Raw genomic sequence first — 27,887 nt, 5'->3', positions numbered from 1 at the left:
ATAACACATTTAGGAAAGACGCTTCATTTCTTAAAAAAAAAGCATATTTATTCATTAGTTCACACACTGGAGCAGTGCCTCCTCATAAAACCATTGAATCAAAGCAGAGTGTCCAACATAATGGAACAGATGGGTGACAACAAAGAGAAAGAGTACAACCAAAGTTTCCTCATGCAGCATGTTTGTGTAAAAACGTCTCTTCCCTCACACACGCACGCGCGCACACACACACACACACACACACACACACACACACACACACACACAGACATACACTCACACAAACGCACACAAGGCAGCAGCTCCTTGCTGATGGAATGGAGGGCATATGGGCTCGTTCACTGTCTGATGGACAGAAAAAAAGAAAGAAAGACAGAAAAGAAAAAAAAAACAATCGCCAGCTTTAAAAATCAGTCAGAGAGACACGAGGTCTTCATTTCGCCAGTCCGATCTTCTTGGCTTCTGTTTCATATATCAACAACCTCCACATTTTCACTATGAAGACTTCTGCTTCTTCATCGAGAACCTGACAAAGAAAAAAGAAAGCGTGTGTTAAGAAAGGAGACTGCGAGAAAACCTCGAGAAGCATCCAACTCTTTATCCATTCTATTCTATTGTACTGATGTGTCAACCTGATCCTCCGCTGCCATTTGGAGTCTCACCACCAGAGGTGAACAACTGTTCACATTCAGAAAGAAATGCGTGTTTGGAAGATTATTTCTTTGTTTCTTGGTAAATTCTAAACACTGGGCGGGTTTGATGAGGATTCTCATCCTAATTCTCTTCCATATGCTCTGTAATCATGGAAAAATCACTTCACTGCCTCATATTCTTGTCACAATATTCCTTAAATTGAAGCACTTCTCACTCACTGCACACATTTGACATTTCCGCATCAGAAAATCAAAATATTTACTGGATGTGTGTTTATATGATTGTTCTTAAGATTAAAATGAATTAATTCCTGTTGTCTGCATGAGATCTCATTCGATTTATCACAGATCTAATTGAAGTTGTCTTTCTGAGGAAACATTATTCTGACTCTCCACACACAAGCTGATGGAAAGGCACCTGTGTCAATAAACCCACAAGAAAGATCTTAAGTTTTGCTTGCAGCATCTCATCTGGCCGTCTGAGGCGTAGAAACCATTTTCAGATAACAGTTCTTCAGTTAAAGAAAATTGTATGTGAGCACAATTTGGTTCAACAAATAACAATTAGGACTCAAAATGAAACTTCTGTAATATTTGTGTGATTTTAACTTTTAAATGAGAAAAAGTTGCAGTCAGACAGCATTTAGAGTAAAGTGGTGAAGGAAGCGAACACTATAACATTTTGAAATGGGTCATCAGGCCGTTTGTGTAGCATCTCAATCGTAAGCCAAACCAGAGCAGCATGTTCTGCTATTATCAAGCCGCCTTATGAAGACCGTTTGGGAGGATTAATCACTTCAAAACTGGTTAAAAGATAATAGGCAATACCTGAATGTTATTGACAATTTCTTTCTTCAATTGATTTCTTCACCGGGTGTGAATTTTGGGATGAAAATCAGCTCTAACTTACCATAGCAACATCATCAAGAATCCCCTGAGGAGTGCTGTGAGCCATTACCTGCAGTCAGAATAACAAGACAGGAGGAAATTTAAGGAAAAGATCCAGAGTTAACTTCACTGCTCCAAAAAAAAAAAAAAACAAGTCGAGTTTGATGAATCAGTCAAACATAAACCTATTTCAGACTGATTCCAAGTTGAAAAAAAGATCATCTGATATGGTATTATTAACAGTTCAGTGATCAACACTGACCTTGGAACAGACAAAATCAACCAGAGTGGGCTCTTCCTCGCCAATGTATTCGATGATCTTCTTATTAATCCATGGTCTGATGCGACGATCCATCAGAGTCTGCAGACAGAAAGATCACGGTTTCATTTTTAGTTCATTTTCAAATGAAATGGACAAGTCCAGGGTTTTGTGGAATCTTACCGAGTCGACCATGGTCCAGTCCAAAGGATAAGAAAACAGCTCGGGTCTCGCAGTGGGGATCTTCTCAATAAGGCTCTTTATATGCTTGCGTTTCTCCTCTGTGTTGATGCTGCCTTTGGCCCCTGAAATCTCGGCCCCGTCCAGCCCCAGACTCTTATCGTCGTCGCCGTAGTCGAGCGGGACCAGCTTTCGTTTGCGGGGCTGCTCATCCGCCTCTTCGTCGTCGAACTTGTTGAAAACGCTCTCCACGGTCGCCAGCTTCTTCCGCTTTGCGACGCTCAGCTGATTGGGGCTGTTGGTGGCACCTGCAGGGAGAAAGGAGGATAGAGCCTGAGTGATGAGCACCCATCAGAGTTATTCAACTAATTCATCAAACACAGTACAATACAGACTGAAGGGCGCCCCTGGTGGTCAAATAAACACATTGCAGTTATTCTCATAACGTCACTGACAGCAAATTGCACCTCTGGCGCCTCTGAACCAGAGAAGGAACGGGTTTGTTGCCAGCTGCTGTACTCACCCAGTTTAAGGCTGAGCCCGATCTTGGGCCGGTGCTCATCTAGAGGCTGGAGCTCAGGAGTGTTTTCTCCGGGAATGATGATGCCGCAGGGAGATTCATTCATGGGTGTGTTTGGAGTCACGTTCCCGCTGGCCGAGGACACGGAGGGAGCCGTGGTGATTGGTCGCATGACGGGTTTGGGCTGTGGTTTGGCTTCTTGGGAGTCCTCGGCGTCGCGGTAGTGGTCGTCCTCTGCTTCGTCCGCCTCCTCCTCTGAATGCTGTGGCTGGGGGGCTCGAGGCGCCGGCTCCACCGGCCTCGCCGACCCCCTCTTGTCCCGCTCGCGGTCGCGCTCCCGTTCCCGTTCACGCTCACGTTCGCGCTCCCGATCTCGCTCCCGCTCCCTTTCCCTTTCCCGATCTCTTTCCCGTTCCCGTTCTCTGTCTCGATCCCGCTCCCGCTCCCTCTCCCGGTCTCGATCCCGCTCCCGGTGAGCTTTCTCCTTGATCACATCCTCTTCCGGCTCCAGTTTGAGAGGCGGCTGGCGTCTGCGCTCTGCTTCCTCCTCCATCTATAAACCAACATCAGGGGACGGTTACACTCATCCTCAGAGAGACTATTCATCTCTTCACTCATTTCAATGTTTTCTTCCATGTAGAAAAATGAAACACCTGCAAGGTCACTTTCTTATTGCATATTTGTTTTTGTGTGTATAAAATCGCATCAAGACAAGTTATAAAAATAAAAGTTGAAATGTGGAGAAATAAAAACCCTCCTAAACAGAGGGTCTTTTAGAAAGTCATGTCTGGTGTGAGGAGAAGGCGCGGCAGGCGGACTGACCCTCTGCAGCTCGGCATCGGGATCGGGGTGACCCTCGGCCAGGAGCCTCTGTCTGATCTCCTCCAGCTCCTCCTTCTCTCTCTTCCGGTCTCGCTCGTCCAGCTCCGTCTCCTTCTCCCGATCGCGGAGCCGCTTCTGCAGAGCGCTGCCCCTGGAGACGAGGGCGGGAATATCAGCACTCGCCACGGCACAGGCGTTTGTTTCAAAAGACTTAAATGAGACGATTACCTGTAGTATTTTGGGTCGTCCCTGTCGTCGTCATAATCTTCAAGGAATTCTTTCAATCTTTTGGCTTCTTTCATCTAATTTTAAGCAGAAAACAGTTCATCTGCATTAGTCCATGCAAAAAGTCATATATTTCACTTCATAACTGATCTCAAGTCAGCTTCAGGCTGAGCTGAGGGTGTTACCGTTTCACGACGCCTCTCATCCTCCCTTTCCGTATCTTTACTGTAGTCCCGAGATTTCTTCCTCTCACGGATCTCCCAGTTTTTCAGCCGCTTAAAGAAGATGGAAAATAATTAGAATTCAGAAAGAAAAACAGTTGTGCAATAAATTCAACAATTTAGCACACATTGAATCAAACAGACAGAAAAGTCAGTAATACGTACTTCTTGGTAAGCCGCCTCTTTGTCTCTCAGCCTTCTTTCAAGTCTCCGTCGTTCATACAGGTCTTCTTCATCTTCTTCGCGGTCTCGTTTTTTTTCTTCTCTGGCCCGCTCTCTGAAGAAAACAGGGATCAGTTACAATAGGTTACAAAAGTTCATATTGACTTTTAGCCATCATGTAAGAAGAGACAAAACTTGGCATCCATCTCTGACAATTTCACTCTTCTTTCTTAATGGATTTGCATAATAAACTGAAGGAATTTACAACAATTCAAATCGAATGAAGTAATAAGATGCAAAAATTTTGATAGTGATGAGAGCTCGGAAATAATAAAACGTTGAACCTCGGTACTTAATTGAAGGGAACAATGAGATTAAGACAATTTAAAAAGAATCTCTTCTTGAAAGACAAGCGGGGTGAAATAGAAAAGCTCGTGAGAGCTGGAGAAAACCGACATGAGTGGAAGTGTCATGGCGGGACATGAGAAAATGTCTATTTGGTGTCATGAATGTAAAAATGAAGACGTCACTGAAAAAACCTCGATCATGTGGATCTAGTTTGATCATTCTAAAAGAAATGACTAACAGACTCAATTAATGTTGCAGAATGACTGATTTCCATTTAACTGGCGGCAGAATCCGCACCGTTTGCTGCTAATTCCAGGAGATTAAAAAAAAAAAACAAACACAAAAAAAAAAAAAACCATGTGTTAGTCCTTTTAGAGCAGGGGTTTCAAACAGAAGGCCCATGCAAGAGGCTCCAATCCAGCTGAGGGAGCAAATAAGCAAACTGAAACTTCTAAAAAAAAAAAAAAAAAGGCCCTGACTAAAATGTTCTAGAATTTTATTTATTTTTTTAGATGGTTTTATTTAAAATTTTTACCATTTCTTGGTGGTTTGACGAGCCGGATCAGAACCTCTTACAGGCCAGTTTTGGCCCACGGGCCTTGTGTTTGATACGCCTGTTTTAAAGTTGCGTGTGTGACCCATTCAGACTGCATCCAGAGATTACAAAAACCTTTGAGTTTCAACCTCAGTGAACAAACATGCATCCCATACACTTTGAAAACATTGTTTTTCCCCTCCACTCTATCAAAAAGGCTTTTGACTATTTTGATATTGATCGGTTTGATTCAGCAGTGTGACGCAGACCGACCTGGACCTGCTGCGGCCTTCGCTGGCGTCTCGGCTCCTCTCTCGCTCTCTCTCCCGCTCCCGCTCCTTGGTGCGCTCGCGTTCGCGCTCCCTCTCCCGTTCGCGGTCCCGGTCTCGGTCTCGCTCCCGCTCCTTGTCCCTCTCTCTCTCCCTCTCCTTCTCTTTCTCGCGGTCCCGTCGCTCCCTCTCGCGCTCTCGCTCTTTGTCCCTCTCTCTCCTTTCTCTCTCCAGCTCCAGCCGCTCCTTCTCTTTCTTTCCTTTTTCCTCCTCCAGTTTCTGCAGGAGCCCAACGGGAAGAGAAGAATTCACACCGTTACCGGACGGCAAGGCAGACTGAAAGCATGATTCATGAATGCATGAGTAGAGTCAGTGTATCACCACATGGTGGACAGAAACGCTTCCGACGCCCTGATCCAGACATGCTCACATACTACCACCACTCACTGACTTGAAGAGGCTGCTTGCTTCAAGTCAGGAAGTCTTCCTAGTCATGATGTTTCCTCCTGGAAGCAGGTTTAATATACAGCATATATACTGCTCAACATATGACACATCATAATCTGCAGTTCATTTAAAAAAAAAAAAAAAAAACTTTTGGGTTTATATGAGGGGAAAGCAGCGACAGCTTTTTTGTAGAAGCTTTTTCAGTTACCCACACATACAGGAGTAGATTTCTGAAACACTGGAGCACAGAGGTGCAGGATTCAGAGTCCCTCTTATTGCATATGCTTACAATGAACTCATGTAACAGGTCAGCTCGTCCTCTGCAGTCATTCTGGGATCTATGGTGAGATTATTTTCTGATGTAATAGGAAGCCATTCCAATAAAAACTACGGCTGCGGGCGAATGCGAGCTGGTCAAACCCATATCCGTCCACTTCCCAAATCAATGTGAACTCATGCAAAATGGACTGGTGCAAAAGATCCTGCAGGGTTAAATGCATGGAGGTCTGAAATGGATTTTAGATATACAGATTACAGATGGAATATATGTTCGTCTAATAAAGCACTCATCCTCTGGATGATGGGATTTCAGCGGAAATGGGTCTCCTCATAGTAATACAAAGCTCTTAAGATTACAGCACCTGCCAAGTCAGCTTTTAACCTTTCGTTCCACGAGTTCAGATATAATTACACCCAAAACATCAGCAGCGTGTAATGTCGTTGCTGGGTCTTACCTAAGGGTGTCAAGTGGATTAAAACAAGTCAAAGCTGACCGTCGCAAATGGTGCAACTAAGTAAATTACATAATCAGTTCTCATGTGTTTTCTGCATGGTCATCTGAGATGCAGAGGAGCAACGCCAAACTAATGCAAGTGATCCCCTGCATCAGCAGAGATCAGAGTGCAGCCGAGCGCCCGAGCCACGACTTGAGATGGGGTTATGCCAGAATTATCTCTTCACAGCTGTAGTGGTGTCGTGTTGTGTCATAAAGCAGAAATGTAAAGATTTTCCATCTTCCATATAAGCCTTGTGAAAAAAACACACATGCTTATGCAAGTTCACTTAACTCCTGGCAGCTGTCCACATACTGAAAGATAGGGGTCTATTTAGCTTTTTCTTTTTTTTTTTAAACTCACGAAAAACAAACAAATTTAGAAACTATTTTTAAATCAAACTCAGAGGGAAAAGTGTGTTTTCCACAGGTCGATCGGGAGCTACCGCTGTGCAGACTTACAGGTGATGAACTACGGTTTCAGCACTTCTCTGCCCCTACTCATCCTACGGGCCAGGTGTGGGAGGAGAAACAGGTCAAGTGCAGCGAACAACATGAGGAAACATCAAGAAAACCTCCAGGAAACATCAACTTCTTGTGAAAGACAAGCTTGAAACAAATCAAGAAACGTTTTCCATTTTGCCACAGAGAAATGAGTGAAGCAGTCTTACCTGGAGGCCGTGAGGCGCTGTCCCTCTGGTCTCTCACCTCAAACTGTCTCATTCAATAGGCGCTAACTTTACAGTGTATAAATTAATTTCATTCCAGATTTGAACCTCCCAATTAGATTAAATTCAATCCTAAACAAGGTTCAGTTACATTTTCTGTCTTTGTGTTTTAATGTTTCGAAATTAAAACTGTTATTTGGGAAAACGGAGTGTTACGGTAAACTGAAATGTTGCAATTTTTGTGTTCTTTCTTTTAACATACATTGTTTCACATACATGGAATGTTCCTTCTGTACGAACACTTCACTTGGTGATACATTCGTTTGAATCGCCCACATGGCTCACACTGTTGAGATTCAGGCCTGGGACATTTCCTGATAAGATGTCCAGTTTGGGCAAAGCTGTGGATCTCAATAATGACTGCACTGTCCTTCAAGGTCGTTTCCTCTAAACTGCTCAGCACCTGCTCCGACTTTGGGAGGTGTAGCAGTTGATGACATTGATGACACACAGGAACATAAAAAAAAGTTGCTTTGCTGTTGGTTATCAGGCTATGATTTAAGGTTTTATTGCTGTGCGAGTCTTTAACATCACACTCAGACATTATAGCGGCGTCACAATGACGAGGAGCAGAAGGCGTTTGAAGGACTCGACTCACCTTGACAGTCTTCAGACCACAGAGTGCTGTGAAGCGGCGCTCCCTACTTCTGCATCTATTTCAGGCTGCAGCTCAAACTGCTGCAGTGGTTAGGCTCATTCAGTCTGTGTCTTCTCCAAAACACCTCACATCATGCGAGGACGTGCAGAGCTTCACTGAGCTGCCGTATGTTTCGAAACCTCACTGGGAAAAGTGTGATATACTTTAATTTTTATCAAATTGTTAGCAGTTGGTTCGGGTAGCCGGTTGCCCCTCTGCACGCCCTCAAGGAGGGAGCGCCAGACATGAGTAGAGAAGAAAGAAAAGCTCATACTTACGTTGTATCCTCGCAACTTTTTCCCAAAGCTGAGATTCACAGTTTCATCTTGCTCTAGTCACCAAATGAACTCTACCATATTGGTGGGGTTTAATCAATAGATTAGCTTTGTTTGGAACTGAACAACGAGTCCATGCACGCTTGTTTATCTTGTTCCGAGTTTAAACTTTAAACTCTCAAATCTTCCGTAGGAACAGTTCAGAAGAACATTTGACTTAATATTTCATTACTTTAAGAAACAACATATTGTCCTTAAATCCATCAGCTACTTTCCTTTCTTCTGTTGACTGAATTTAACAAACTACAGAGGTAATATGGCTTCCATTAACTGAACAGTGTTTTGCTGTAGAGGAATTTTCGAATATGAATGTAACAGATTTCATCTGGAGTAGTTAACAGTTTGATACATTACCTTGTGTGTGTCCCGGAATTTACTGATCTCTCGGGAAATCAAGTCTCGCTTGTCGTCCTCCATCTCCATTGCATTGATATCCTCCTTACGCAAAGGAAAGGAAGACGAGAAAACACACAACACACTAAGTACTCCAGCATTACCTGAAATTATCTAGAAATATAGCAATGTCAGGGAATTATCAAAATGCATTTCATCAAACTGGAAGAAAAGTGAAAACTTCCATCATTCCATGTGCTGCAGAGTAACTGAAGGAAATCAGTTCCACCTTGGGGGCTATTCTCAACAAGTTAGGTTTTCAGTAGGAATGCAGTATATAGGCGTTGATATCGTATCGGTCTTTTCATTTAATAAATTGGTAGTTGATCAGTAAAGCCATCCAAATTCACAAATACCAAATTCACTTTCTCTAACAGGTGGGAAAGAGTTCTTAAAATATATCTCAAGCTTTGCTTGTTATTCTTCATTGTGCTGAAAACTACCTCCTCTTTCTTCTCCTTGCGTTTCTTGCGCGGCTGACTGTCGGGGTCTTGCGACGGAGCGTTGAGCTCGCTCGAGTACTCTCGGATGAGAACTTCTATCGCGCTCTTGACGACCTGGTCCCGACGCACAGTTTCCTCATCCAGGACCTCTTCCTCCTCCTCGTCTTCATCCCCATTTTTTGACCCACTGCTGACATCCTGGAATTATGACAAAAAAAACTTAATGAATATAACTGAATAGAGGCATTAATCTGACACCAAGAAGCAGCCCAGCTCGTTCTCACCCCGTTGGCACTCTTCTTCTTCGCCTTCCACTCATCGAGCTGAGCTTTGGTCTTGGCATCGACTTTGACCAGCAGCTTCTTGTCTCCTAAGAGCAGCTCGTGTAGAAGTCTGAGGGCTCGCAGCGTGGATTCAGGCTCCTTATACTCACAGAAGCCAAAAGCTTCCAGGAAGACAGCGTAGAAAGAACGTTAACACTTTACAAAGCCTGGATTTCTCCGACATTCAACAACACTGCCCCACAAATGTTCAACTCTTCTCTGTTCCTGGGTTCAGATTTTTTTTTTTTTTTTCCTGGTTGCTTGTGCTAAAAGTTATATAGTTTTGCCCTTTAAGCTTTTAACACCAGGGACATGAAACCTTCGATTTTCCCATTTTCTGCAGTATTTCATGTAGAATAGGGCATGTGAGCCTCATCTGTCTCCACCATGTTCTGGTCTTGGAACTAAAATCAATTATTTCATCACAAAAGACACAAAAGCAAAGCTTGAACTAATAAGGACCATATGGTTGATCTATCCAGAGAAGTGAGGAAAAATGTACTTTCCAAACAGGAACAAAATGTGTGCTACAGGGTGTCATATTAGAAAAAAAACTATTGAAGATACATGAAGGTTTAGAGGGAAAAAGAATCCAGAATCTGAGCTCCTGTCACAGAAACATCAAGATGATAGAAATACTTCTTCATTGTTACCTTGAAGCTTCCCAGAGGCACCTTGAACTCTTTTCCAGCTCAGAACTATTCCACATTTCTATGAGGAAAGAGGACAGACGGAGAATACTAAATTAATAACAGGAATCACACTGAAGGTGTTCTCTGATGCTTCGACAGTTTAATCAGTAGTTAACTGACAGTAACAGGAAGTGTTAGAGACATAGATATCCATCTACACAGTGCAGTATTTCTGTTTTTAATCACAGTGGGTTTGCATCAGAACCGCAGCTGCTTTCAGGAGAATTTCATTCTCTTGTCGACTCACCGCAAGCAGCTGCCTGACCAACATGTCAGAAGCCTTTTCGGAGATGTTTCCTACGAACACGGTGGTGGTGGGGCCGCCGCTGTCGTCCGTGTCCTTGGCTCTGACGGCGCCGTGATCCTTCTTCAGCATCGGCTTCTGCGCTACAGCGACTGCGGTCGGGACCAAGACCTGCAGCATTGAATGTGACATATGGAGAACTTGCTCATGTGTAGAGATCAGGTTCAATATCAACACGGAGAAGCCGATTTCTGGGCACTCACTGTGGGTGCGGGAGTCACGACGCCCATGTGAACTGGCATTATGGGAGTGCCTGAAACAAAAAGCACAATCACTGAGTTCAGACATGAAGCATTGCACCACGAAGCATCAACCTTTATTAAACCCAGTTATCTGACTGGTTCTGAATAATATGAACACAATTTAAACAAATCTGTGATCACTTTCTATCTTTGTTGATAGTTTTAAAGAATCTATGCATTGCCACATAAATGATCACTCTGGTGAAACGTTCTGTTTCTTTTAGGAAGTCTCATATTTTAAACTAGGTTATTGATAATGGTCACTTGTTACTGAAGACGCCCGGTTGGGCTATTCAGACTCCTTAAATTGTCATTCAAATCACATCACATAAGAAAAAAAACATCAAATCACAGTGTAGCAAAATAAAACCAATAAATAGAGATCAACTAATCGGATAAAATACAATAATTAAATTAAAGTGCAAACACAATAAATTAAGACACCATGCAGCCACTCCGAAATTACACAATAACATGGATGACTACAGCTCAGTTGCGGAAGTCAAGATTGCCGACCTGGGACTAAATGATAAGTTCCAGTTATTATAAGAATTTAGAATTAGAAAGGCAAAGCTTCTTAAAGTCTAAAATGTCAGGTAACGTAACATCGTTTGGTAACATTAATGTTAAAACTACAATCATTTGCGGGACAATAAATTACTCATTATGATTTCAAATATTGTATCCTGCCTGGTTGTTCACACTCTGGTAAGTTTTTTTGATTGTAGAAATCACATAACTTTTTTTAATCGTTTAACTCTTCATGTTCACTGACCTCTCTGAGTTTAAGCCAAACTAAAGCTGCTGTGTGCAGAGGACTCTCCTGATCCATCCGTTTGTGACTGCTGTGATAAATGTGAGTCTGCTGAGGTGACGGGTGGAGATCGGATTATTAGAACAGTGTGAAGGAAGCCTCATAACTGAGAAGGCCCTGGGAGCCTGCGAGGTATCCGTGCTACACTCAAGAGTTACAAGCCGGACCGAGCTGGCTGAGTTATTCATCTCACTGTGTGACAGCTGCACAACAACGTGGAATATGTGGAGGCTACGTGGGATCATTTGACATGTCAGGAATTCTCTGGTATTTTGCTGGATTGTGAGGAAGCATGAGCTCCCTCTAGATTCAGCCTCATTAACTCAGTGAGGACATCCATCGTAAAACTTGAGCCAAACTAAGATTAGATCACATGATTCACTGTGGCCATCTGAGACGCGAGCAGCAGAATGATGAGGCAGCAGTGTTTTCTACCGCATTACGGTTCTTTATTTGTCTTCCAGATTGATTTCAGGGACTTTACTTGAAGCCAATTGTGTGAATTTAAAAATGCTGACTTATGTTGCAAAAAATGTCATTCATACGAGCAGTATAAAGGGGTGAGGACAGCTTACTAAGACAGTAACTTTTGTAGTAGTCTGAGTATACTTACTTTAATAGGTCATTTTCAATGCTACTGTAGCATTTCTAATTTATCCTATTTACGGTATTTATTTGAAACTGAACTTTTAACAGACTCACAAAGTGCTTCAAGATCAACACATTGGGGATCAATGAGGTACACTTAATAGTGTGGTTAAGCCTCCGAAAGACAAAATGTTAAATCAGAAGATGAAAAAAAGATAGAATCCAAAAAATCCATGGGATAGGCAAATTTAAATAGAAGACTGCTGGTTGAAAAGGGTTCAAATGCAAAATCATCTTTAGTTATAAGCTGATAATGTTTAATCATCAATAGATCCTTATGCTAGCACTTAAGCAGCACGTTTTGTAAGATTGCATTTTTGCACTTGGCAAGTGTGTTCTTTTAACAGTGTATGTTTTTATGCTATTTTGTTTGTATTAAAAAATGTGTTCTAGGCTGAGCTCCAGTTTCTGCACTGCTGCCTGTGTGTCAAAGAATCCACTTTAAACCCTTATTTCTTCTCTTTAAAGCTCTGAATGGCCTCAGGCCTAAATGTATATCCGATTTACTAATAAATATGAAACATGGAGACCCCTGCAGTCCTCAAAGAGGTTAGGGTTGGAAGAAACAAGATGGAGCAGCTTTTAGTCCCTACACTCCTCAAGTGTGGAGAAAACTTCTCTAACACCCGAGGAACGCTGGCACACTCACTTAGAAAAAAAAAAAGAAAATTAAATCAAGCCTTAAAACTTTATCTGCTCAGGTGAAACATTAAAATAATGCATTTTATTTAGTTCAATATGTTTTTCAAATAAAACTTTCACTCTGTCTATTCTCTCTCGTTTATTCAAACACTTTTCTTAAATAATTTAATTTCAGTTCAAAATCTCAGACACAGGGGCAGTGATTAGTGTTCTCACCTCACAGTGAGAGGTCATAGGTTCAAATACCGGGTGGATCTCTCTGTGTGGAGTTTGCATGTTCTTGTGGGTTGTATGGATGCATGGGTTTATTCCAGGTACTCCAGTTTCCTCCCGCAGTCCAAAACCATGCATGTGAGGTTAACTGGTGACCCCAAATTGCACCTGGGAATAATTCCGTGTGTGTGCGTGGTTGGTTGTCCTGTGATGGACAGAAAATGTCCAGGATGTATCCTGTCCTCACCCATAGTTAGCTGGGATTGGCTCCAGTGATCCTACACAGGATTAAGTGGCGTACAAGATGGATGGAATCTAGATATTTTAAGACTAAAATCTATAATCACCTTGTTTTATTGTTTTGCCTTTATTTCTCTGAAAGCACAGTGAACCGCCTTGTGTATTAACGGCGGATAAAACTTGTCTTTACATCCACACTGAATCAATTAACTGCTGATTTTCCAGCGCCTTCAGGTGACGTTAGTTCACAAGAGGTGGAGGCGATTGATCAACGAGCAGCTGGACTTGGACAGTACCTGGGGGGACTCCTGGGGCAAAGGTCCCGTACTGTGGAGGGGGGATTCTGGGGGGCAACTGCGGGATGCCGATCTGCTGGCGGTTGAGGGAAGGAGGGAACGACATCCCGAGCAGAACCTGGAGAATGGGAAAGAACAGTTTAGAGGAGACAAGCGGAACAGTCTTCAGATGCTGTAGTGAGCCGATCCCTGTGCTATCACACCTCTAGGACATAATTTCACGTAAGAACAAACGCTGAGCGTTAATACCTGATCTGCATCTAATTAGAAAGTCACTCAGTGAGCCACATTAGCCGCATTAGCCGCAGCTAGCATGCTAAGGCACAGTGCTCTGGCCTTGCTGGCTCAACATTAGCTACAGCGGTCATGTACGCGTTTACCCACCTGCAGCGAAACCGAAAATAAAACCCAGTGTCTAATAATTACTACGCAGACTGTGAATAGAAGCCCATTAAATACGGCAAGCGGGGAAAATGTGAGGCTAAAGATCTGAACTGTCACCGGGTCGCTTGATGAAGCCTCATACAAAATAACTGGAGCTATTCTCTCCTCGAAAGGAATTATGGGATATCATGCATGAGGGGCGCGTGACATGCCCTCAGTGCAGTCTGCCAGGTTCACAAGTGCGAAATGCGAAATGCGAAAAAAACATCAACTATTCCCTGAAACATGAATATATAAACTGATAAATACTTTAACGCTTATTTTATTATCGTATCTGTATTTTCTTTTACATAATTCTCATTTGCCTGTACTCTGAAAAATGCCCATATTTGTCCATTCTATTCAATTCTATTCTATTTTCTCATTATGTATTAAGATGAGTATTATACCCTTCAGTTTACTCATTCAGTCATTTTTGTTGACATTGTTGTTCTGTATAATTTCATTTAAAAAAAAATGCCAACGTGTTGGCCATATTGAATTTATTATTTTTTCATAGGAGACATGGATTCATCCGTCTACCCATTCATTTTCTCATCTTCTCTCCTGTGCAGGGCTGCAGGGTGCTAGAGCCAATCCCAACCTAACCGAGGTGATCAGGGTCCACCATGGCAAGGACAGGTCACCAGTCCATCGCAGGACAAAAACCCAGAGACGGACAACCACACACCCACAGTCACAGCTAAAGGCAATTTAAGGTCACCAGCATCCATGGTTTTGAACGGTGGGAGGAAACACGTGCACTCAAAGGGAGAACAAGCAAATTCTTGCATGCAAATGCAAGTTCAGTTTAATATTTAACTTGACGACATAGAACGAAATGGGAGATCATTTTAGGTCCTCTTTTTCAGCCGCATTTCGATCAGCCTGTCACTGCATTGCCAAACACAAATCTCATTGTTAACTGACTCTCTATGTATCTGTCTTAGTGGAAATTAAATTGGATGGAGATGATTAACTAAATTTACACATAAGGTAATTAAACAATACTGTGATGCCTTTTTTATTGAGTTTTACTCATGCTAATCTACACAAAGTTCTTAGTATGTCCTCATTTTAAACGAATGAATTAAAGTAGTTTGATCTGTATTTTGGCAAAAATTTTAATGTTTGGTGCTAATTCCTCTTTTAATTTCAAAGTATCTTAATTCGGAGATGGGTGGGAGCAATCTTCAAGGCTTTGAGACTGCACAAACATGCACATATGAAACAGAATCAATTTCTCCTGAGAGGTTAGACTGAGGGCACAGGAATCCCTTTCAGAATTTAAAAGAATGCAGTGTATATTTTCAGACACATGGTGGCGCTAGATGCCTGAAAGATATCGGTCAGTGTCTGGAGGTAAACGAGAGGAATGTCTGGAATAAAACAGATTAATGTCTGGCTCTTGGCTCCTGGCGGCGTCACGCGCTGGTTATATATGTGATGCTGCAGATTACATAATGACAACAACTGCTGCTGCCAGGCAACTATAATATAAGCTTTAAGATGAATAACTGGAGAAGACAACAGAAAAGTAATGATTATTTCATGTTTTGTTTGGGTTGTAACTGTGCTTTTCCAAATTCCTTTGTATATTGGAAAAAAGAACTAAATTAAAAAAAAAAAGTGACAGTCCAACTGATGGCATTTTATAATTTTTTTTTTATTTTTTATTTTTATTTTTTTGATCGTTGACAGGTGCTGTTGTTATTGTATGATTTAAAAGTATGCTGTTTTTCACTTGATGTATTCGGAAAACAATTTGGTGTATCTATGTCACCTCCAATTTTACATTACTGGTCTACAAAACAATACAAAACAGGGCAGTGGTGGACTAGACTTTAGAGAGAGGCGATCTTGAGATTGGAATTTTGCAGGTTCAAATCTGACATGGACAAGTCACCAGTGAGGCTCCCTGAGCATGATCACAGAGCACAGGAGCCAATCCAGCCAAGCTGGATTAAACGTGATTCACCAGTTCACCCACACCCTGACATTCAGCATGAGGGGCAGTTTCAGGTCACCAATTAATCTCACATGCACGGAGGAAATTTGAGGACCTGAGAAAAATTTATGCATGCACAGGGTTGTAAATCAAACACAGGAAGGTTCCACTATTTATCTTTCTGTCCTTAAGAGACTTGTTCTGTTAATATTTTACATTCTGTTTATGAAGTTGCTTACGGAACTCCAGATATGGAAAATGTACTTTAAATGTGTTCTGAAATAGCTACAACAACTGTTACATTTCTTCAACTGTAGAAGTAAATGTCTTATTGCTGTCGAACAGTATGCTGTAGCAACATTAATTTCCACTTGCATTGAATATGAATGAAAAAACAATCACAGCAGTTTTTGCTCTTAGTCACAATCTTGAGTGTTGTTCTCAGGGAAATATTGAATATCTAAATGATTCCGCTGTAATCTAGTTCATCAACAGTTATGAAAGTAAAGTAGGAGTTCACTCAAACACATATTGCATAATAAACCATCAAAACATTTGAAAAACAACATAATGTGCAGCCTTACTCTTATCATATAGTAGATAACGTGATATGAACTGTACTTAACTGGCACAGTGCCCTCATTACATGGAGTTTATTCAGCTGGATTCACTTCAAGTAATACACACCTTGAACACTGTGGAGCGGGTGATGTTTCTAATTCCCCCTGGGGTGGGTCATGTAAGGATTAATCAGATCCATCTGTGGCAGGGGTGTAAAACACATTCTAGTTCAGACACCACGTACAGTCCAAATGTCTTCTTGAATGGTCCAAAGTGGTAAAACAGTGCCACATTAACCTCTAAATTCAAAGTTTTCTTCATTGTGGCACAGAGTATATGTGATGAAAAAGTTTATATTGTCACAAATCTACAATTACTGCCAAAAATTGCTTTAATCTTTTTGTTGGTAAATTTCAATGATACCTTCTCATGCAAAATACAATGAAATGTCCAAAAAGCATAGCCCAAAATCCCCCCCAAAAAAGCTCAATACTATATATTTGCAATTTCTTTTAAAGGTATATACTTTGAAACTTTTACAACTTGTTTGGTGTCTTCTTGCCACACCAGATTGGAGCCTCTTCAGGCCTGATTTTGGCGCTCGGGCCATATATTTGACACCTGTGAGCTATCATAACTACTTGATCACATAACTCTAAGTACAAAAAAGTACAAGTACCCAAAATCCTTTGTGAGTAACTACTTCTTCATTATTAATTGGTTATCCTCCTTCTGATTAACTCTTGAAAGCAGCTGCGCTCTGTAATGGGATCCTACAGGGCTTCACTGAGACATGTTAACATCTTGGCCTGACACCAGATATGTTTTGATAGGAAAACTGGGACACGTGCAAACACATCCAGGTCAAGACACTCTGGTCTATTTTGCTGATGCAAAATTTTCCATATAGGTTAAAAAGAAAAAAAAAGGAAAAAAAAAAGCCGCAGTGTCGCACTTCACAACAAACATTTCAAACACGCCTACGTGGGTCTAAGCCGCGCCCACAAATCAAGGGCACGCATTTCGAGAGTTGCTATTGGCTGCGCCGAAGGTGTGTCATTAAGTCTGACGTCAGAGCGTAAAGGAACACCGCGTGCCGCTTCTCATTCAGGCAACGGCGGAACTAGGTGTGGCAGGGAGGACTTGAGCCACGTCGCGCTTTAGAAACACATTATCGCCCCTTTCCTGACTCTACCCACGCACCCGGCCACGTTTAATATATTACTTTTAATAACGACAAAAACATGCATACTATTCATACATGCAAAATAATGTTACACCCTTAAGAAAATCACATCCTCCCCCATTAGTCTCCCTGATGGTTTGATCCGGATCATCTAACTTCATCTAACTTCAATAGTTAGATGGAGGATTAAGTTACACGATGTTTCAAAGATTTCGGTGTAGTATTTTTTCATTCTTTTTTTTAAATTGAATATACTTCTCTTTTATTGACTTTCACTGTGACAGACGCTTTTTTTTTACCTATCACTTTCCTAAAAAAGCTTGGATTTATTTCTAAATATCTATTTATCCAGTACCACATAGGTATGATATTGTAAACAGAAGGGCTTGAACCTTGTTAGATTTTTATAAGTAAAATAAATCATAATAATATTATGGGAGATGTTTTGTTTCAATAAAAGTATCAGTAAAATGTTGTGAATGAAAAAAAAATGTTTTCATTATGTGCTGGTGAAATTGTAGAAACAAGCCAGCTGTTAAAAAAAACACCAATTGCCACTAACTTTTAGAATCGTCTAGCCATTGCATCTGTCATTGTAGTAATGTAATAAAATAAACATGCAAAGAAAACATGTATCTCCAGGAGATCTGAATGAAGCATCTGGGCCATAAAGGTTCTGGACCCCCTTCTCTGTTAAAATTGTTCATAACCAATAATTTATTATATCAAATACTGAAAGCACAAATATTTTACACAAAAATATACATTTTTAAAGGGTGGAAACTAAATGGATGTGAACTATTGGTGAACCCGCTCAAAAACATGAACACACAAATAATGGGATTAACAACGAGTCACAAACTTTACGCACTTCCTGATAGTTGAATCACTGCAGAGTGTGGTTTTGTTTAGTTTTCACTGTATTCGTGAAAATTAATCAAAATAAGTCCAAATGCTTTTCTCTTTATTAGATATAATAATAGTTGCATACCACTTACGTAGCTTAAAGAAAACATAAATGAAAAACATAAAATTCTGCATTTTTAAAGCTATGAAGCTATTGATCAGGCAGGGAACCACACACACTAACAATGGGTTTTTCCAGTCACTTTCACAACATGTCACAAACTTTGCGCACTGTGGTGATTTTGAAACATATGTAGAAACCGGTACTTGTTTACGTGACCAGAGGAGTGTGTCCATATCGTGTCCTCCACCATCCGCCCCCTCTGTCTGTCCCTGATTTGCATGTCTCCAAACTGCTGAATATTAAGCAGCTGTGGGAGTCATAAGGCCGGCCTCCTGCAGTAGAGTCAGCATCCACCACCGGCGCAACATCACACCGAGCTTTCATCAGACCTCCCCGGAGCCGTTCTCACCTCGTCTGGACCTCTTCTGACTTATTATTTCAACAGATCACAATTAGAGATGGCTTTGAGGGGACCGATCTTCCGTCTTCTCAGATCCCAGCTGGGCCACACTCACCAGCAAAGCAGAGCTCAGTCTGTGGCGGTGCTGGGAGCTCCGTTTTCAAGGGGACAGGTAAGAGACGACTTTTATCAACACAGTTTCACAGTCAGGCCTCTGAAACGGACACGGATCCTTGACATTGGCCGTTTTGTTGCAGAAAAAGCGCGGCGTGGAGCACGGCCCCAAAGTGATCAGAGATGCCGGGCTCATCGAGAGGCTGTCCAGTTTAGGTGGGTGATCATAATGGAGCAAGTGTGTTACATAACCCGCCAAATGGGTGTTTCCCATACTGCAGATTCACATGCGGTGCATTTAAACAGATTTAACGTCTGCCTCCGGGTTTCAGCCGGTTACATCACCGGAAGAGCGTAAATACCGATGCCGTCCTGAAAATGGGGCATCGGCGCACAAAGTCTTCAGAGAACACCATGTTTTCCGGTGTCTGGCCACTTTTCTGCGGCTGGAATTCAGTCTCATCACTGGTTGTTCTTTATGTGAATTTTCCTCTGATCGTATTGGCAAATCTGAAGTGCTTTAGAGGCGGGGGAAAAAGAACAAATGCCAGACATCATGAAAAATGCGTGCATCTGAAGGTCTTCGGTGTCTGGGACGCATTGAAGGACATTGCGTGAACTCCGCATCACGCACCCGCGTCTATTCCGGGAACCGCATGTCTGCTTTAGTCATACAGAGAGGAGGGGGGCACAGGGAGAGCGGGGCAGGTTTATTTCCACCCCAGTCACAATGACAATACTTCTTCCACGTGGTCCCGGTAGAAACGCCCACGAGGTGAGCTTCGCTTTGCGAGGTGACGCACCGGAAAGACGCGCCTCTCCCACCGCGCGTGAAATGCCACCTTTACATAATGTGAGTTAATCCTGAGGGTCATTCAGGGATCAGGCCAGAGACTGTACCAGAAGTGATCAAAGAATTAGACATGAGATGAGACCTTCATCACCAATGAAGTTAAATCTGCTCAAAGTTACAGAAACAGGAAACGGGAATGCGTTCTCAAAGTTTGAAAGAATAAAGGACAGTCCTCCAACAAAAACGAAAAACAACAAACAAACTCTGATCCACTTCAAGCTGAATCTCATGCTTTCATCTTATCGATCCAGTAAAATGCAAAACTCATTTCCTGATAGTAAGAGAATTGATATATTTGGTCAGTCTAGGTCAGGGATGTCAAACATAAGGCATGTGGGTCAAAATCTGGCCTGTAAGAAACTCTAATCCGGCCTGCCAAACTGCCAAGCAAATTGGGAAAAATTCAAAGAAAAGATTTTTAAAACACATTTCTTCAGAGAGGGCAAAACACAGCACTGAGAACCCAGCTGGGATATGGGAGTGAACGCTGTCCGCCTCGCTGCGTAAAGTCATGTTGTCAAAGTGAGTTTATAGAAACATGCACAACGCAACGGCTATAGGGGAAGTTTTTGGGACATTTCACAGCATTTTGCACCAGAAAGGATGATTAAATTTGGCTTCATGTTGAATTGCAGTCATATTAAATGTTTTATTTTTATTTTTCTGAATTGTAGACATTTTCATATGCCCAGCGCCACAACAAAGATGAACTTTAAATTCAGAGGTAGTTATGGCACTATTTTATCAGTTCGTTCTACTTTCAGGATGGAATTGGGTTGTATTTGGCATCTGTGTTGTGCACCCTCCTGCACACTTAATAGTTTTACTTTTTCTATTGTTCACTGCTGGTTTTTAAATTATGGAAGCAAACACAAATAATCTAGCCTGCATGAAGAATAGATCTACCTCAGTAAATGGGAAACAACAATTAATCAACTAAAGCTGCAAACAAGATTGTCTGATTGTGAGGGATTTAAAAGGATAACACTGGCTTATATACAGTATGTATTTATTGTGGCTTTTGTGAATCGAGAACAAAGCATTCCTCTCACCAGAGGCCTGCGGATGAATTGGACGCTCCTGCCTTGTCTGGCATGCGTTGGGAACCATTCCAAGGTTTCAGTGTGACTTGGTAAATTAGGCAGCAGATAATTGCAGGCCTCTGGGCTCCTCTCAGGTGTGTCTGAGAGCAAACAGGTGAGTCCTCCTGTTTGCCGACTTGTGCCAGTTCCAGTTCCGCCTCTCCCTGATGGTCAGTAGTAAAGAAATCTGCCACTCTGAAAAGGATGTAGCACTAAAACACTTCAGAAGAGTCCAGCTGTGGATGGTACGATGTACCTCTGGTCTGTTTTACATGGTAGGAGGAGCATATGTTCCAGAGGACTGGCAGTGGAGGAAGAAAAACATTAAGACTAAATAAAGGTCTCTGGATTAGGATTTCTGTTGAATGCAGGTTATGTATGTTGAGGCTGTGATCGTGAAATGCCAACAGGATCACGACAGACTTGGACATCTTCAAATATAATATTACATTTAGATTGTTTATTATGCAGATTTGCAAAGTCAGGACGTTGGAGCTTTCCTGGCGTGGAGAGTATCCAACATTCACCGGGTAACTGCAGCATATCTGTTCTCACGTATCGGCTGTAAACATCAATGTTGTTATGCAAGAAGCACATGCCTTTCCTTTCCTTAAACCCACCACTTGTGCAGTGAAGACATTTTCTAAATTGTTACAACATGAAGTACATGGCAGTCCATCCATGCATGCTAAGTTACATTTAATATCTAAATATGTTTACAGACACGGGCAAAGTATGTATGCAAAATGCATGTGCTTGAATCTTGATTTTGTTTAATATTGTATTATTAAGAGTATGATCAGTGAATTATTGACATGATTATCACAATTATTGGCATTTTTCCTGCTGTATGAGCAAACCTTGTGACTTTACGGAGTAGTTGATTTAATTTATATTAACTGTTTAGGCTGCACACTGAAGTTATATTGATTTAAACACTTTGCAAAAACCAGATGTTTGAGAAGCTCTCCTGGAGGCTTGTTGGTCTAATGTCACAACAGCAGCAGTAAAAATCTTGATTTATACTAATTCTTTCTTAAAATAATTTTGTTCTTGTTGCCTTTAAGCTCTCAAAGTGTTTCAAAATAGTAGATTGTCCAAACAATCCTGTAAAGATTTATTCCATGATGCAATCAAGCCAACAACCAGACAATATAGCACATTAAACTGGACACTTATAGACTTGAAGCCGTTTTAATTTTAGATTTCAAAATGAAGGAGAGCGCCACTCGCCACCACCTATCACTTCACACTTTGAATTACAAAAGATATTCAAGGTTGCATGAAGACAAGGGCTATTCCTGTCCTGACTGCTAAAGGTAATAAACCACACTGGACTCCTGGAGATCAGCGGAGTAACCCTACACTGTCTTCAAGGCTCACGTTTCCAGATGAACCCCCGACACGCCGGATCTCCTCACTTGTTTACTCCGTCTGCGCCCTGAATTCACTGAGGATGAGCCAGACTGCAGTCACTGAAAGCCGAGCTGACTTGGAAAATGCGGCGAGCGGAAAGTGCTCTGTCACGAATGTTCCACCGGCATTGACTGACTCAACCTGGTCAGACTGCAAGCTCAGACAAATCCCTGTTAAGTCATGCTGTGACAGCTTGACGGGCCCCCACGGACACCTTCATATCATAATCCGCCTCCTGTATCGGCGCTGCTCGTCATTACAAGCTTTTCTGTGTGTGTTTTTCAGACTACTCCGTCCACGACTTTGGCGATCTGAGTTTCCACTACCCCGAGAAGGATGAGCCCTACATGGACGTGAACTTCCCTCTCTCTGTTGGCGGGGCGAACAAAATGTTGGCCGGAGCGGTGAGCGGCGCCGTCGGAGCCGGTCACACCGTGGTCATGCTGGGAGGCGACCACAGGTAAATGTTTCACCGTCTAACGCAGAGGCGGCGGGCTCGATTTTGATTACATTTTAACTCCAAATGATAAAGATTAGAAACTTCCTGTAAAAATTCATAGTCAGCACAGGTCATAAATCTACTAAGATTCAATTTTAGAAGATATGCATTGACAAAAATCTGTCGTTTCCAAAGAATACAGGATTTCTGCAGCCTTTAGCAGGTTTCCACAGACTGGACCTCATGAATTAGCTTTTGTTGCTACATCACTGTTTTCTCAAGCATCTACAGTTCGGTTCTGTGTCTTCTTGTTATGTAATGACCTCCACTAACTGAAACTGCAACCGCCAGTGGACAAATTAGGCAAAGCAGTTACAAGTATAATTTATGAGAAAAGCCCTTTATTAGAAATGTGCTACATGTTAGGATGCACAAAATACAACCTCATTGTCACCATGAAGTCAAGTGTAGAATGCATTTTTATTTGATGATGACTGTTATGATCGCTATTAAATTTCCTCACAACAAGTTTTGAAGAAATGTAAAGTAATAAGGACCAAATATAGTCCCTTGCCTTATGCAGGGTTAGGTGTCTGGGGGATAGAGGAGACCATATGTTAATGTTACTACTCCTGTGCATGAATATACCTGCTGTCACAGTCTGCCCGATACACCCACCAGATGTTCACCGGGCTGCTCTTTCCCTTTTATAGCCTCGCTCTCGGATCGGCGGCCGGTCATGCCCGGCAGTGCCCTGACCTGTGTCTAATCTGGGTTGATGCTCATCCAGATTTAAACACGCCCATGAGTTCTCCGTCGGGAAACTTCCACGGGCAGCCTGTGACGTTCATGCTCAAAGAGCTGCAAGGCAAGGTGAGGAGGAGTGTATCGAGCTTCGCTGCTCAGATGTGATTCAGCACATCTGACAGAGGAATCGGGCTCTTGATCTTTGCCAGAACTTGCAAAGCATTAACTGCTTATGGTAAAAATATCAGTATCAGCCAATCAGGGAGAAAGGAGACTCGATGTGCCATTTTTTTCACTCATGAAAAGGAAAATAAATGTCACAGTTGTAACACTCAGTCTTAAATAGATGCTTGATAAAAATGTTGCACTAGACCTACTTCAAACATTCATCTTGGACAGTGAGGAGCGGGTCGTGTTTCTCTGGCACGTCCTCAGAGATGGCCGAGAAACTGCTTCCCACAGGGCTATCAGTTGAAATGTAAGTCAGAGTATCCCCACTCATGGCTCCTCTCCGCGTGTCTGCCAGGTGCCAGAGATCCGCGGCTTCTCCTGGGTCAAGCCCTTCCTCTCCTCCAGAGACCTGGTGTACATCGGCCTGCGCGACGTGGACCCTGGAGAGTAGTAAGTAGCTACTCGCAGTATTTATGTCCAGCTTTCTGTTATGTAAGCGCTTTAAAAATAGAGGCTGATGTGTTTTATTGTGTTTGCTGCAGCCAGATCATGAAGGCGCTGGGGATCCAGTACTTCAGCATGAGGGACATTGACAGACTCGGCATCCAGAGAGTCATGGAAGTCACTTTTGACCACCTTCTGGCGAGGTAGTCTCTCTGCACAAGATACTCAGTGCTCAATGTAATTTGAATGAAGGAGAAATTACACTCACCTCTGACCTCTTTTTTTTTTACCTTTTGGGACAGAAAACAGCGACCCATCCACTTGAGCTTTGACATCGATTCGTTCGACCCGTCTCTAGCTCCCGCCACAGGAACGCCGGTGAACGGAGGTCTGACCTACAGGGAGGGAATCTACATCACAGAGGAAATCCACAACACAGGTACAGATGACCACAGACATGCTTTTAGCCAAGCTACAGTCCCTTCTGTATACCTTCATGAGGCTCAGCATTATGTTGCTCATACAGGCCCTTTTTAACCTTCGAACTGCTTCCATTATTTGTTATATGTGGCGTTAAGTTCGTCATCGGTTGTTACAAAGACTTAGAAACTTGCAGAGAAAACATCCTGTCTGCTAACATACTACAGCTGCCTTCCGATTGTTGTTGCAGAACAAGTCTAATCAGATCTGGCAACATTTTTCCAGCCTTTTTGTCTGATTCTGGTGAACTTCCTCCTTAGCTGGCAGGAGTTCGGCTCCGGCAGGAGAAAGCCCCGCTGACGATCTGCGAGTGCATACGTGTTCTGTGGTTGCATACCGTGGTTGTAATGAGGGGTCATTTGAGCTTCCACTGCCAGCTCATCATCGCCACCCAATTTAACCCTTGTTTTATAACCCCAGGCAACACAAAGGCTTTTTAAACAAAGGAAATGCCTCTGTGTACGATCCTTGGCAACAAGAGACAAAAAAAAATCTCAGCAGTTTCTCAAACATGCAGATCGATCTGAGGCACGAAAATGACATTTTATAATCAGTTTGAAGTCCTGCTGCCTGTCTTGATCATCTATATTAGATGTTCACATTAACAATGGATTGAATAAAGAGGCTTCCAGCTGCCTGTGGTGTGCAACTCAGAATGGCGTCACTATCTCATGAAAAAAACAGACTGTAGCGCTCCGGTTCAGTCCGCTTTGCATGTCAGAGACAGAAACAGCACGGAGTAAGGATTACACCGCATTTCATTCACAAGAACAACACACACAGGTAACGCTGTGGTTGGATGGATGAGTCACTGAAGCAGTCAGAAAATGCTGGAAGGCACTATAAATGTACCTATTGTTAATTTCTGGGTATGAAATGACCATAAAGAAATGGTCTGGAGAATTAGTGGCCACATGGAGCAGCTTAGAAGTAAGGAAATGTTGCAGTAGTGGTTGTACCTGGGGTCTGTTATTCTGATGTGATGCTTGTTGTGGTGCAGGTCTGCTGTCGGTCATGGACCTGGTGGAGGTGAACCCGGTCCTGGGGAACAGCCGCGAGGCCACCGAGGCCACCGCGTCTCTCGCCGTGGACGTCATCGCGTCGTGTCTGGGTCAGACGAGAGAAGGCGCTCACATGTCCATCGACGCGATTCCCTCTGACAAGAAAGACACAGAGCAGCTCTGCCTATGAGAGCCAGGAGCAAAACCACAAACTTTATCGACGTCATCCTTGAACCATTCCACGAGTTTGAGAACGAGACTACGAAAGCACGCCGATCTGTAGCTCCATATGACAGGGCCTCACACTGCTGACAGTGAGACGAACCGCCCACATAACCACTGTAGTGATAGGACTGTTAACGTAAACTGCAATATATTCTTGTTGTTTTATGTGTGAAGATCCAGCTGTCACATATTTATCATGTTTGACTCATAAGGGAATGAATCTGCATCAGAGGCACAAAGACACAGTCTTAGTTACAGGTTGACTGTCTTACTGTTTCGAGGCTGTGCCAGTTAGTCAGTGCTAGAGATGCGTTGTTACTTTTGGACCAGTTATGGTTACTTTATTTGGAATTTTAGTGTTAGAGTTTACTTTTTTTTATTCTATCACTGACTTTTAGGAGAACAGTATTGAGTATTTGCATCATTAATGATGGAAATACGACGAAAACTACTGCTAATTTGCATATTTTGAGTTTGGGCTTTTTTTTTTTGCTCGTGTGATGTTTGACTTGATGTGAACACTGAATGATTATTGTTGCGGCTGTAACAGAGAGCTTCTATTTTGGTCTTCCATAAATGTGGTTCCATTTTTGTACTCATTTGGACTTGTGTCTCATTCATCTCCTCACTTTGCTTCAATTCAGTTGAAGAAACTACAACACGTTTTTCCTTTTCAAGGCACTTTTCTCAGTATTGCTTCAAAATGCTTTATACAGTGAATTATTCCACTCTGATTTGGGATGCATGCTAATTATTACCATAACTCTCATAACATTTACTACATCAAGGAACCTCAGAACTATAGCTTTGCACTCATCTAAAGCCAAAACATGCAAAGAAACCATTTCAAGGTGGTTGTGAAATGGTTAAAATTCGTATATTGCTTGAGAAATAGGATATTTGTATGAAAAATGATAGGAAACAGGAAAGTATTGGATAAAATAGTTAAAACAAAGCTAGTGTTTTAAAGTGGAAACGGACCACTGGGGGGAAATTTACTGCATCTGTAGCTTTGAGCAGCCACAATGTCAGCAGTACAAGTTACTTTAGGAAATAAATCTGCAAAGTATAATGTACATCCACCAGTTTAGGGTTGAGCAGATCGCTGTAGGTGAAAATCAGGGTAGACCCTGGAACAAAGACTTATGGAGAGCTGGTCCAAAACTGAAACTCAGTAATGGAATGAAACAGCAGAGAGATTTCGGTGAATTAATGAATGAATGAATTAAATGAATGAATGAACTATTCCTTTATTAGTCCCACAAGGGGAAATTTCATGTCTGCCCCGGCAGCCCTTTACAGCCGCCTGACATGGGCGAAAAAATTACTGCTTATAGCTCCTGATGCTACAGTTAGCAGTTCAGAAAATCCTGGCGCAAAGACCTACGCCAATGAATAAGTATTTAAATATGTCAAGAATCCAGTACCAAAGAGAAAAAAGAGACATCGAGAATCAAACAAGTTTACCTGAGGCAGCACACTAATTCACTCACGGCAGACAGAATGTTGGCTCGGATCATGAACTCCCTGTTCAACTGTCATAAATCTTGCGAGAAGGTACGGAACACAGAGACAGATCAGAGAGCGATAAATAGAGCACAGACGGCAGGAGAGGTACAGTTTGTTTGTGAAATACGACTGAGAGAAGAGTGAGGAGATAAAATCAGAGCAGCGACGGTCTCCCAGCAGTCTAAACCTACAGCAGCTTAACCAGAAAATGGTACACAGTGACCGGCCGGCAGTGAAAAAGGAATTCTGAATTTTTTGTTTCTATCGATGACACACAGAGAGACTTATATAAACAATACAAAGACACTAATTCGCCTAGTATGTGTTTCTCTGGACTCTGAGAGGAAACCGTGTGTGCACCATAAGAACATGCAATTTCACGGAATTGATTCACTTCATATTTTTTGGACTGTGGGAGGAAACCAGGGAAAACTCAGCTTGTACAATGCAAATTCCACATAAAAAGGCTTGGATTTGAACCTATAACCTCCGTTGCGGCCAGTATGTTGATTGAAATCAGAAAGTTTTCCAGCTCGCTCCAGCCTGTTCAGCTGTGCAGCACCAGTTTGCACCAGAAGAGGGTGTATTGAGTCACTCAAAGAAGTAGCAGGAGGAAATGCTCATTAAACAATGGCTGAAGGTCGCTGCTGTTCCTCAGTGGTGTCAT

The 27,887-nt window shown here is 42.3% G+C and overlaps 2 protein-coding genes across 6 annotated transcripts; one reads left to right on the top strand and one right to left on the bottom strand.

Annotated features, from left to right (window-relative positions):
• Positions 1-10: 10 nt before the first annotated feature.
• rbm25a (RNA binding motif protein 25a) lies at positions 11-27,311 on the bottom strand. Of its 5 annotated transcripts, XM_030116394.1 has the most exons (20): positions 27,179-27,311; positions 25,445-25,641; positions 24,296-24,400; positions 13,252-13,369; positions 10,360-10,409; positions 10,100-10,267; positions 9,814-9,871; positions 9,122-9,282; positions 8,838-9,035; positions 8,356-8,439; positions 5,087-5,361; positions 3,934-4,045; positions 3,733-3,822; positions 3,551-3,624; positions 3,323-3,473; positions 2,504-3,053; positions 1,984-2,288; positions 1,804-1,902; positions 1,564-1,611; positions 11-526 (listed from the first exon to the last, which is right to left on the bottom strand). In XM_030116394.1, exons 2-20 carry the CDS (start codon positions 25,580-25,582, stop codon positions 434-436), a joined length of 2,877 nt encoding a protein of 958 aa, XP_029972254.1. In that variant the 5' UTR covers positions 25,583-25,641; positions 27,179-27,311; the 3' UTR covers positions 11-433. The 5 variants fall into 5 exon arrangements, with proteins under 5 accessions (XP_029972254.1, XP_029972255.1, XP_029972257.1 ...); XM_030116395.1 differs by lacking the exon at positions 27,179-27,311 and having other exon boundaries at positions 8,356-8,436; positions 25,445-25,706; XM_030116397.1 differs by lacking the exons at positions 25,445-25,641; positions 27,179-27,311 and adding an exon at positions 16,310-16,382 and having other exon boundaries at positions 12-526; positions 24,296-24,463.
• On the top strand, positions 18,691-24,212 carry arg2 (arginase 2). Its single transcript, XM_030116399.1, has 6 exons — positions 18,691-18,911; positions 18,997-19,069; positions 22,490-22,664; positions 23,357-23,516; positions 23,917-24,011; positions 24,104-24,212. The coding sequence occupies exons 1-6, from the start codon at positions 18,798-18,800 to the stop codon at positions 24,210-24,212; spliced, it is 726 nt and encodes a 241-aa protein (XP_029972259.1). The 5' UTR covers positions 18,691-18,797.
• Positions 27,312-27,887: the final 576 nt, after the last annotated feature.

Source organism: Salarias fasciatus, chromosome 19 (assembly GCF_902148845.1).
Source record: "Salarias fasciatus chromosome 19, fSalaFa1.1, whole genome shotgun sequence".
Classification (NCBI taxonomy): Eukaryota; Metazoa; Chordata; class Actinopteri; order Blenniiformes; family Blenniidae; genus Salarias; species Salarias fasciatus.
Note: the sequence above shows the minus strand (reverse complement) of the source record. Positions and strands in the feature narration are given on the sequence as shown.

What these genes read in the sequence shown, in the direction of transcription:
- arg2 (XM_030116399.1), top strand. Translation starts at nt 18,798, where the DNA reads ATGGCTTTGAGGGGACCGATCTTCCGTCTTCTCAGATCCCAGCTGGGC. An exon ending in CTCCGTTTTCAAGGGGACAG is followed by an intron (nt 18,912 to 18,996) that starts GTAAGAGACGAC and finishes GTTTTGTTGCAG; the next exon opens with AAAAAGCGCGGCGTGGAGCA. An exon ending in CGAGAGGCTGTCCAGTTTAG is followed by an intron (nt 19,070 to 22,489) that starts GTGGGTGATCAT and finishes TGTGTTTTTCAG; the next exon opens with ACTACTCCGTCCACGACTTT.
- rbm25a (XM_030116394.1), bottom strand. Translation starts at nt 25,582, where the DNA reads ATGACGTCCACGGCGAGAGACGCGGTGGCCTCGGTGGCCTCGCGGCTG. An exon ending in ATGAGAGGCGTCGTGAAACG is followed by an intron (nt 3,625 to 3,732) that starts GTAACACCCTCA and finishes GCTTAAAATTAG; the next exon opens with ATGAAAGAAGCCAAAAGATT. An exon ending in CGGGCTCAGCCTTAAACTGG is followed by an intron (nt 2,289 to 2,503) that starts GTGAGTACAGCA and finishes TTCTCCCTGCAG; the next exon opens with GTGCCACCAACAGCCCCAAT.